This window comes from Chrysochloris asiatica, unplaced genomic scaffold (genome assembly GCF_000296735.1).
Source record: "Chrysochloris asiatica unplaced genomic scaffold, ChrAsi1.0 scaffold00197, whole genome shotgun sequence".
Classification (NCBI taxonomy): Eukaryota; Metazoa; Chordata; class Mammalia; order Afrosoricida; family Chrysochloridae; genus Chrysochloris; species Chrysochloris asiatica.
The window spans coordinates 128124-140331 of NW_006408715.1; the positions used below are offsets into that span (position 1 = coordinate 128124).

Sequence of the window (12208 nt, forward strand, 5' to 3'; positions counted from 1 at the left end):
TGGTTCAAACCCACCAACTACTCCTCAGGAGCAAGGTGTGGTAGTCTGCTTCCATAAAGCCTTGGAAACCTTGTAGGGCAATTTACTCTGTCCTATAGGACTGCTCTGAGTGTTAATCAACTTGCTGGCAATGGGTTTGGTGTTGGTGGTTGTTGTTATTTTTAGTTGCCATCAAGTTGGTTCTGATTCATAGTGACCCTGTGCACAACAGATCAAAATACTGTCTGGTCCTGAGTCATACTCACAACTGTTGTGCTTAAACCCATTGCTATTGCCACTGTGCTAAAAATCATTCATCTAACAGTCTGGTACTTTTAATATTGTACTCCAACATCATGGCTCAAATGCATCAATCCAACTTTCATATGCATATGAGGCTATTGAAAATTGCATCACCTGCATCACGCTCACCTTAGTCTTCAAACTGTTGCTGAATGGAGATGGAGTAGACTTAAGCTGGGCCTTGATGGATGAGAAGAGCTTAGAGAAACAGTGTGAATGGGAAAGTACTTTATACACGAGCAGAAAAAGAATGCTACAATAACTGGCTCTTCACAAGAACCCCAAGTAAACAATAGAAAACTCCCACGCAACAGTCAGTTGTATCCAAGTTGTACTTCAGCTACTGTTCTGTGGCATTGGTCTCTTTCTAGGGCATCCCAGCACTGCTTGTGAGCAAGGACTCGGGTAGCACTAAGCACAGACCTTCTCTGGTGTAGATGTATAGCTTACATTGCAAAGACATGGTGAGTTTACATAGGTACCATGGAATTGTGATGAACTGCTTTCTCTTTTGGCAGATGATGAATGAATTTACCATTACCCACGTTCTCATCCCCAAGCAAAGTGCTGGGTCTGATTATTGCAACACAGAGAATGAAGAAGAACTCTTCCTGATACAGGACCAGCAGGGTCTCATCACACTGGGCTGGATTCATGTAAGCAACTCTGAACTCTCTGAGGGTTAGTTAGTCTCCTCCTGTCTCATGATTTTGTTAATTACTATTTTTCCTTTGAGAAAAGTAAATTGTATCCAGATTATTTATCCTTCTTTTGGATGCAGTAGCTAGCATACTTGACTGCTTGTATTCCATTGTTGCTTCCTGGGAAGTATATGTTGTTGTTGTTATTGTTGTTAAGTACTGTCGAGTCAGTTCCAACTCAGCCACCCTGTATAGAATTTCCAAGAGGAAACTGGTGAGTTTGAACCACCGACCTTACGGAAGGAACTATATAGGACTTTAAAACTTTATTAAATAAAAATACATTAGTTCTCCTAAAGGCCCTATTTCCCGTGAGTATGAATGTTGATAAGACATTGGCCTGGGATGTCTGTGAATACCGACTATATAAACTGTGCCTGCTTTATAGAAATGATGTTCCTAAAAGAGTCTCAATAAACCACGGGGGCAAACTCAGATGTTTGCAGTTGGTCTTTATTAAAATAGTGTATACCTTTCTGTGAACCAGAAGAGCCATAGTGGAAATAGCCACATATTTTATGCAGTTAATGGTATTGTTCAGGTAGAATATAGTTGTTCTTTTAAAGATTATTCTTAATTTGTCTTTCTGTTCCTTTTCAACCTCTAACTTTCACAGACCAAGCTTCTTTTTATAACAGTTATATACAAACAAGTTGACTTGTTTAAGGATTTGGGAAGAAGAGTGTAAATAATTGTAGGTCATAATTTGGAAAATACTGCCCTGTGAGACAGTTCCATGTACCTTCTCTTTTTTTCTTCAAGACAGAGACTATCCATTTCCACAAATATTTACAGGTTTGTCTATTATTTTGTATCCCCCACAATGGTAGATGGGAGATAGAAGGATTGTTTCTTACAAATTTGAGTAAGATATGATTTTAGTGTCATCTAAGACATTCAGTGAAGGAGCTCTGGTAGCGTAGTGGTTACAAGTTAGGCTGCCAACCTCAAGGTCAGCAGTTCGAAACTACCCACTGTTCCATGGGAGAAAGATGAGGCATTCTGCTCCCTTAAAGATGTACAGCCTTGGAATCCCTGTGCAGGGTCACTGTGAGTCGGAACCAACTCCATGGTACTTAACAACAACAAGAAGGACATTCAATGAATAGACAACGAATAACTATCATGAAGCAGAATGTGCTAAATACCTTAAGTGGTGTAAACAAAGTACTTGGATTTCTGAGGAGGGAGGGATCATACCTGATTTTTAGGGAATTCTAGAGAAGTTCTATGAAGAAAGAGATCATTTAGATAGGTCTTAAAAGGAAGGTAATGTTTTGACAAATAGAGATGGGCAAAGAAAAGAATTCTTTGTGAAGGTGACAATGTAGGTAATAGGCAGGCTGTGTTTCTGGAACTTTGAGTGATCCAGTTTGCTGAGGTTTATGGTTTGTATGAGGAAACAGTGACAAATAAGTTTAAAGACAGGATTGAAGCTGTGCTCTGAAGGGTCTTGAATGATGACTAGGCAGGAAGTTCTGATTTTTACTAAGTGGAGAACTCTGAAAGGGCAATGATATGATCAAAAGCCAGACTCTAGAGAATTTAACACAAAGGCAGTTTTAAGGTAGATTGGGGCAGGGAGATTATTTAATAAGAGTTTAGTGTGGTAACAAAATCTAATAATAAGAACTAGGGTGGTGACAGTATTTTTTGGAAAGAGGAGTTGAATGTAAGAGCAATTTCAGATGATTTGGGCAATGAGTAAGGGAGGAGTCAGTTCTGAGTCAGAGATTTCAAGCCTGGCTCACGGGGGTGGCAATGCCCATCCCATAACCAGAAATAGGGATTCCAGGAGGAGGACTTAACTTTGTAAGAAGAGTATTTATGTGTTTAGTTCTAAGCATGTTGAACTTAAGGAACTGGTGACACATCAGATTGATGGAAGTAGTTATCAGCCATTTGGAAATGTGAGGCTGGAACTTGGGAGCAAGGTCAAGGTAGGAGAGAGAGCTGGGCATCCTCTGTGCAGAACTGACCTTGGAAGCCTTGAGAAGTAGTAAGAGTGTCAAGCAAGAAAAGACTCACATGTTACTTGGATAACAGCCTACATAAAAGAACATAGAGCAGTCAGTAAGGAAGCTGAAAGATGTAAGAGAACAGAGTATAGGTAGTAGTTTTAAGGGACCAAAGCCAGAGGAGGAGAAATATTTTAAGAAGAAATTTCCAGTTGTTACCCATGTCAGTTGCTGCAGATGTTGTAGACTTATATCTGCTTATTGGGTTTGGTGACCTCGACTTCACGTGTTTTAAGCAGTGGTGGGAGAGACACCAGATTGTAAGGGTTCAAGAGGCATGAGTATTGAGGTTGTGGCATTGTTGAGACATACACTTTTTTGAGCAGCTTAGTTAGAGGTGAAAGGAGATGAGAAGGGACCTTAAGGAGCAGCAAGGGCCAGAGAACAGTTACTTGGTTGATTACTCAGTATGGAAAGGCTTAAACATGTATTTTGTTTTGATATGTTTTCAGAAAACTTTTAAATTCTGAAATATAACACGTAGATTTAAATGTGCATAAACCATATGTATACCTTAATAAATCATTAAGCAAAATCATGCATACACCGTCCTAGGTCAAGAAATAGAACCTGACCCCTGTCCGCAGACCCTGCTTGGTCATAACTCCATTCCCAATAAGGGTAGTCTCTCTCCTGACTTTTATGGTGTTTCCTTTTTTGCTTTGCTAAAGTTTCACACCCTAAGTGTGCATCTGTAAACATTACAGTTTAGTTTTGCCGGATTTTCAGTTTTATATAAATGGTTGTAGTGGTATGCCATGGAGTCAGTTCCGACTCATAGTGACCCTGTACAGGGTTTCTGAGGCTGTAAATCTTTACAGGAGCAAAAAGCCTCATCTTTCTCCCATGGAACAGCTGGTAGTTTCGAACTGCTGACCTTGAGGTTAGCAGCCCAATTCGTAACCACTGTGCTACCAGTTATATAATATGTACTATTTTCTGTCTTGCTTCTTTTGCACATTTTTAATGCTCATCAATGTTGCATGTTCTTGTCTGAACATGTTTTTATGCCAAGGGAACTGGTGGAGATGTAAGAAGAAAGGAGAGACAAAGTAATGTGGAGATAAAACATTAAATCAGAAGTACAAAATATAGGGTTCATCTTCATAGATGGGAAAAACTTACTCCTCCAAAACAGAATGAAGGAAGAGAGATGAAATTGAAAAATAACAGAAATTTTTGAGATGATATTTGGAAAAATTGAGGGAAGTCATTTTTTATTTCTTTTTCTAAGGTGTGCATACCTCTTTTCTACAGTGTTACTATTCCCTTTCTAGAGTTGTGTATTGTTTGACTGAAAATTGAGCCATGGGAGTGAGTTCTTTTCTAGGCCTGAAGAATGACTAAGAGCCATTATCTCAAGGGAAGGGAACTCATTTTAGGTGATCTTGATTTCAATGGGGTTGGAGTCTAGACAGGTATGTTTAGGAACTGGAGGAGCTAATCTTTATGGCCAAATAAAAATGCTGAGTCTCTTTATAGACTTATGTCAAACTACTTGTTCAAATGCTGGAAGGAAGTTCATGGCTAAATATGAGCCTGTGACATACCCCTTGTGACTGCATGTGGCTTTGTACCTGAACAGGAGATTGTGGCCTGCTGCTGAGGCATTTGTCTCGATCGTTCTTCATGGACTGTGTGTGGCTGTGTATCCCTCACCAAAGGTGCTCTGACTTTCTTTCTTCTCAGACTCATCCCACACAGACTGCCTTCCTCTCCAGTGTTGACCTACACACTCACTGCTCCTACCAGATGATGCTGCCAGAATCCATAGCCATTGTCTGCTCCCCCAAGTTCCAGGAGTGAGTACCAGGGAGCTGGGCAGGGTGTTCCAAGGAAGTAAGTGGGGAAGGTCCAGAAAAGGTCATAACTTAATAGGGTCCTTCCCTGTTTATCCTCTTAAAGAAATATAGATTATGGGATTAATTTGCTCCTCTGATAATCCCATAAGGAATCTTGATGTGGTACTATAGAATAAACACTGCCAAGTCAGTGGTTCAAACCCACCACCTGTTCCTCGGAAGCCCTATATAGGGTCACTGTGATTGGGAACTGACTCAATGGCACTTAACAACAACAATAAGCCCATAGCCTGATAAAAACAACTATGCTTGTCTTAAAAGATACCCAAACAACAGCTTGCAGTGTGCTTTTCTAAAAGAATATTGACAAGAAATTTGAAATACTTGACTTGCAGTAAAAGAAATTGCAGGAGAGTGATACCTAGTTAGAAAATTTAGAAATCAGACAGATTATCACCGAGTGTTACTTCTTTTTCATTCCAAATGCTACCATTTACTGTGAGTTCTCTCAGCAGAGTGAGTGGGGGCAGTGAGTCATCCTCTAGCTGATTGATTTGCTAGAGAAGAGACCTATGAGCCAACATCCTGTACATATTAGGCATTCTATCAAAGCTTTGTTGATGATAAGGTCCTGTGTTTCAATGATGTGCTATGACTGTCCCCCAGATATAATGAGTTAGCCTTGCTTCACTCTATGCTAGTCAGGCCTCCTCCATATTGTTGTTGTTAAGTGTTGTCGAGTTGGTTCTGACTCATAGTGACCCTGTTTGGGGTTTCTGAGGAGCAGCTGGTGGGTTTGAACAGCAGACTTTGTGGTTCGCAGTCCAGTGCTGATCCTACAGCACCATACGACGAGTCTGTCTCTATATTAGCCATTTTGAATTCAGAAAAAAAGTGTCCAATATGGAAAAGGTCTCAGAATTTAGAAGTTGTCTCAAAATGAGCTCTGCATTTGTAGAGCAGAGCCAGTCTCTGGTGTGTGTATGTGTGTGTGTATCTGTGTCCAGATGTGTTTTAGGAATAGAGGAATACCTTTACTTAACTCTGGTCTTCATATTCTCATTTCAGAACTGGATTCTTTAAACTAACAGACCATGGACTAGAGGAGATTTCTTCCTGTCGCCAGAAAGGATTTCATCCACACAGCAAGGATCCACCTCTGTTCTGTGTAAGTATCTGTGTTGAGGAGAATGGAGCTGTTTCCAGCAGGGAGGAAGCTCAGACCTGGTGAAGTACACCATTCTCTCTGACCTGTGTAGAATATGAATCTTACGATAGGGACACAGAGGGGAAGCAGTGTGGACAGGAGTGGATTTGAGTCTGCCTGCCACTTAAATGACTGACTGTCTTTAAACCCCCTGGGTCTGTGTGCTCAACTGTGAAATGGGGATGATAGTCCTAATACTACTAACTTGGTCAAGTTTTTAGAAAATTAAGTAATGTACAGGAAGTACTCAGCACACTGCCTGTTTATAAAGAAATGTAAGTTTCTTTGTCAACATCAGTTGCTAAGTCTGTACTTCAATAAGAGATTAGAATGCAAAGGGAAAAGCTCAGCCATGAAAAGGAGTGAAGTACTGATACATGGCTGCAGTGTGGAGGAACCTTGACAACATTATGTTGTGAGAAAGAAGCCAGACACAAAAGATACATATCATATGCCTCCATTTTTATGTGAGACATCCAGAGCAGGGAAATCCATAAAAGCAGAAAGCAGACTAAGTGATTGCCAGGGCCTGGGGGAGAGGAGAATGGGGAGTAATTGCCTAATGGGGATGGGGTTTCCCTGTGGGGTGATGAAACTATTTTGGAACTAGATAGAGGTGATTACATGACATTGCCAATGTACTGAATACTTTAAAATGGTTAATTTCATATTACATGAATTTACCTTAACCATAGAGACAGAAGTATATTTGATTCTATAATTTGCTTAGATAAAAGGGACCCTCTAAGCTTTCTAGGAAGTTGTTCTTTATGTAAATTGTGTTCTGTGAGTGGAAAGTTTTATTGATATGTTTCAATGATGTGTGACAGCTGCCTCTCAGATCTAATTCCATACTGTTCAGGACTCTTCCATTGTGAGTCCAGAAAAAGTGGCCAACTTGGACAAGACTCTCAGGACCTTGCCACATAAAAAGGAACTGACGATGTTTAGAAGGAGAACCCTAACAGGGAACGTGAAAGCTGACTTTAGGTGTTAGAGAAAAGTTGTATTAAAAAAGCAGTGGCTATATTTTCACATGATTCTAAGGACTAAAACTAGAACCTTGTAGAAGGACAGCTTTCAGCTCAGTGTAAGGAAGAGCTTTTAGGCAGATCTGTTTTCTTAAAAACTGTTGGCCTGCTTGAGGATGTAATAAAATTCTTAGTACCAGGATGTTAAAATAGAAGCTATACAATCAAGAAAAGAGGCTGGGATGCCAATGGCCAGACTTACATTTATAAGACCTCCTGCGCATGCCAAAAGTCATTATGTCCTCTGTGAGAGTTGTTGTTAAGTGTCATAGAGTTGGTTCTGACCCATAGTGACCCTGTAGAGGGTTCCCAAGGAGCAGCTGGTGGATTTGAACTACCAACATTGTGGTTCGAAATCCAGGAGTCTTGGTGTGAAAGTAGGTATATTTTATTATTTGTTGATTGATATTAATGATCAAAAGACCATCATGAATGTAGCAATACTTTTAAATAGATGCTTATTTACAAATGACTAGAATAGAGGGGACTTCAAAAAGTATGTGGAGCAATAAAATTAAAAGATAATGGAATTTTTCCACTAACTTTTTGAAGCCCCCTTGTACCTACATTTGAAACTAGAGGTATTTGGGCAGGCACTGATTCAATCTACAGGTAGGCATGAGTGGGAGTATGTCTTTCTAGACCCCTCACAATAACTTAGTGGCCTCTCAGGAGTCTGGCTTCCAGACTGGATGCTGTTGGCCTAGAATAAGCATTTTAAATGAAGAGTTTTAAAAAATGACTTTTCAGAGTGTTTCAAGGGCTTCACTTTTCTTCTTTTTTCCCTGACACAGAGCTGCAGCCATGTGACAGTGGTGGACAGAGCAGTGACCATCACAGACCTTCGATGAGATTTTTGACCCAAACTTCTTCCAAGAACTATAACACCATATCAGTGTACTGTACCTCCTTGATTTAAAATTTCCACAAAGGTTTGGAAGCTTTTTGAGACAAAATAGAAAGCAGGCATCACTTGGGGAAAACTGATTTTCTATTTCTGATTTGGGGGATAAAAAAATCATTGCATATATTTTTTCGGCAAGTCTGGGGTAAAGCATGAATTGCATTAAAGCAGCTTTTCAATCTGCCCGTAATGCAAATTTGAAACACTAAGTTGAAAGAATAGTATAATGAATGCCCGTATACCAGTTATTCTAGCATCACCAATTGCTAACATTTTTTCTCTCAGCTAGCCTGACTTCTCTGCCAGTTTGTGTATTGTTTACCTTTGAACTAAATAAGACCAGCTGTGCAGAAACTTGGAAGTCATGTAGAAAATCTTTCAGGTTTCCTTGCTGTTTATGGCAGAATTAATGGAGCTCATTACAAGGGTAAGGGGGATTGACGGCTCACTGCATCTGAGCAGATGGTGAGGCTTCAAACCCAAGGTAGTATTTTGTCAGGAATGATTGTTATTTAACAGATATTTTAGGATATTTTTCCTCTCCAATAAAATAACAATGAACTAATTTGTGTATGTGTGTGTGTATGTGTGTGTGTTGGATCAAGCCTTGAAGAAACAGGTTAAATACAAGGCCTATTGGTTTGGGGAAAGGTGAGGGAGAACTGGAGAATTTGAGCTGTTCTGACATTGCAGGTGTGTCTCCATTCACTTTTAACTATTCAATGTTTTTTCTCTGTTGCCATCTTTTATGAAGTCGTCTCTGGTGCTGTCTCAAGTGACTCGTGCTACTCACTTCTCTCCTACTCCCTCAAAGCTTCCCACGTAGGGTTAATGTAGTAGTATATGGAGTGCCAGGTTACACTCCAAATAAACTAGTACACTCCCTAGCCACCCTTCTTCATTTTATTTTGTGGGCTTGGCTTTTATGACATAAGCACTTCTGATATAAGCACCTCTGATGTAAGCTACAGTTGAGTCTCCATTTTTATTTCTTTGGTGACAACTTCTGGTGACAAAAGGGGGAGAGTAAATAAATTGGGTAGGAGAAGAAAGGTTGCTCACTGTATCGGAATTCTTGTGGGGAAAACAGTTTGCGCATGTATAAAAGTTTTGTTTCTTTTTAAAATGTTTCCTGAATCTATTTGGTCTTTTCTTGACTGCTTAAGTTAATGGTTCTAGAATATTCCCCAAAGCTTAAACCCTGTATACTGTGTTTCTTGAGCACTTAACTCCCACGGTTTTGAAATTCTTTCTTTTGCAGTTATTGTTGTGATTGCTGTTGTAGGTCATAATTGGGGGCCATGGAGTTCTGGTGTGGCACTAGAGGATTAGCACTGGACTGCTAACTGAGCAGTCAGTGGATCAAACCCATCAGCCACTCCTCAGAACCTTATGCAGGATTACTAGGAATTGGAACAGACATGGTGGCACTTAGTAATACAACAGGTCTGGACACAGGAGCGGCTCCCTAGTTACTCCCTTCTTTTTCCTGCTGTCACTCCAGAGGCAGTTGGACTGTTCCACTGTGCCCTAAACAGTCCTGAAATTACAGTCCTATACTCTCCTGGACCTTCATACCCTTTTCCTCATTCCCAAGACTTCGATGTAGTTGAGGACTTTATTACCTCTTCCTTGGACTATAAGCTCTGGTAGTATAGCGGTTAGAGTCAGGCTACTAACCTCAAGGTCAGCAGTTTAAAACTACCAGCTGTTCAGTAGGAGAATGGTGAGGCTTTCTGTTCCTGTATAGAGTTACAGCCTCAGAAACCCTATACAGGGTCATTATGAGTTGGAATTGACTCCACGACACATAATCACCAATAACAACCTACTCGGGAGCCCTGGTGTAGCACTGGGGGTTAATGCACTTGACTTCAATGGCACTTAACAACTTGGACTATTGCGGTAGCAGCTTTTCCCCTTTGTTTCCAGTTTCTTCATTCTACTATGTTCTGTTGAGCACCATCAGAAGTTCCTCACAGTACAGCTAATATGGGGCTTCCTGTCTTCTCAAAAACCTGCAGTCACCTAAAATCTAAAGGCAGCCTTTACTCAGAATTTTTTAAAAATTAAAGTTCTTACCCCTGGCTGTACAAATCACTCCTGGGGAGCTTTTTAAAAATACCTGTGCCTGCGCCCTCCTCCTTCCATCAGTTACATCAGATGCTCTCATGTGAAGTCTTAGACGTTGTTTTTGTTTTTTGCTCAGATAATTCTCAAGTGCATCCAGGATTGCAAACCTCTGCACCAGTCATTTATACCTAAGCATTATATACGGTCTCACACTGGTGTGGTGCTGCAGGATAACCACTGGACTGAGAACCACAAGATCGGCAGTTCAAACCCACCAGCTGCTCCTCAGAGTCGCTATGAGTTGGAACTGACTCCACGGCACTTAACAACAACATCAATCTCTAGTGTACATCATGGATGTTCCCCAAATGCCTGTTGAACCCAAGTGAACAGAATGTACATATCATACATTACACTGCTCACTTACTGCTTACCTAACAGCCCTATTTTCTTGCCTTTGCTCCTTTGCACAAAGTATCTTAGTAGCTAGATGGGTGCAAGAAACCAGCATTCAGATGCCTTCTTTGTGCTTGCTACAGCACTAACTACTGCAGAGTGATTTACACCAGATTGTCTCAGGGTCTCTCCACCCTACCTCTGTGGGAGAGACAGTGAGCCAGCCACAAGGAAGCAGGGAGATTGGATGGTAGGCTGTGAGAGAGAAAAAGAGAGAAGGTGCCAGGGTTGGAGTTAAAGGATGAAAGACATAGTGTGAATAAAAGAGAATCAACTCATGAAAAGGAGCTTTAATTGAAATGGTAACAACTACTTAGCCCTAGTGTGGTGCTGTAGGATAAGCACTGGACTGCTAACTACAAATTCAGTGCTTAAAACCCACCAGCTGCACCTTGGAAATAAGTCAGAACCTGACTTGACAGCACTTACCAACAATAACAACTCAGCTATAGAAGCTGACCCTTGAGCTCCTGAGTTCCACAAATACCATACTGCTGGTCTGACCTAAGAGGAGAGGCATTGGCATTGTCTGGTTATAAGGCTACCAGCTTCAGAGGAACTCACCCATCCAAAGTTCCTTGGGCCAGGAGAAGCTGCTTTGCTGGGGGCCAGAACAGGCCTGGTTTTTTCTTTTTTAAGTGATCACTTTCACATACTCTTAGTTAAAAGGGACCAAAGAAGAAGAAGAAATTACCTTCATAATGCTTTTGTGGGTTCTAGACACCTTAAAAAGTAGTGTGGGTGTTCCATAGACTGGTCAATCTGGAGATGAAAGAAAGAAGAGAAAGGGCTGGTTGATCTGAAGTGTGGTGAGACCTGGGAACTCCTGAGCCCATGGAGGGCTAGAGCTGAGAGTGAAGCATCTAGCTGATATGAAGTGAGGGGAGACATACTAGAATGCCCAAACTTGCAGATAGTTCCTATTTGACCTAGCTTCAAGGCTTGATGATCAGAACTCGACTATAGGAAAATAAAGAAATTTCGATAAAGGAAACAACTGTAAATTGCTACAATTGAATGAACTTGACCTATACTTATGGATGTAGTAGCTCAAAATACCAGTTGAGCAGGAAGGAGTCTTCACATCAAGGATTAAACCTATCTGCTTTACACACAGTTTAATAGGGACGGGCAACTTAGACATTGGCTACCTAAAATGGGGGCCTATAAAAGCTTAAAGTGGCTGACTTACAAGTTGTCAGTAGGTACTTTAGTTTCAGAGTGTGTGGGGGAAGGTAGAATCCCCACTGAATAGTTTTCATCTTGTCTAGAAGGGTCTGGTGAAAGGAGATGGAGATAAGAGTCTTATGATTCAATAGTGAGTAATTGTTTTCATGACTAATTACTATGGTCACAACTGTAAAGGTAGAAGTTTTGTAACAAAAAAAGGGGAGTAGTTAATCTTATATTCCAGGAACAGAGGACCCTAGAACCATCAAGGGAGAAGAGCAGGAGTGGAATGTGGGACCCTATCCAGAGAAGCAGGGACACCAGACATGGAGGCAGAGACGAGGACATGAAGAGATAGAGCAGCTGAGGACTCTAGACTCATGGAAAGAGTCTGAAAGGCACTCAACACATGGTCCCTGCCCTAACAGAGCTTATAGGGCAGTTCATATGTATGACTCACATAATATAGTCAGAAAACATTCCTCACTATGTAGTGGTTACGACTCGGGTTGTGAACCGCAAGGTCAGCAGTTCGAAACTACCAGCTGCTCCGCGGGAGAAAGA

The 12208-nt window shown here is 41.0% G+C and overlaps 1 protein-coding gene across 1 annotated transcript in view; it reads left to right on the forward strand.

The window, feature by feature from the left end:
* STAMBP (STAM binding protein) overlaps positions 1-7920 on the forward strand; it is a 33492-nt gene extending 25572 nt beyond the window's left edge. The window contains exons 6-9 of the mRNA XM_006872400.1: positions 801-938; positions 4691-4803; positions 5872-5971; positions 7836-7920. Of these exons, the coding sequence (XP_006872462.1) occupies positions 801-938; positions 4691-4803; positions 5872-5971; positions 7836-7892 (408 nt within the window). The 3' untranslated portion in view covers positions 7893-7920. The remainder of the gene's footprint in view (positions 1-800; positions 939-4690; positions 4804-5871; positions 5972-7835) is intronic.
* The last annotated feature ends 4288 nt before the right edge of the window (positions 7921-12208 follow it).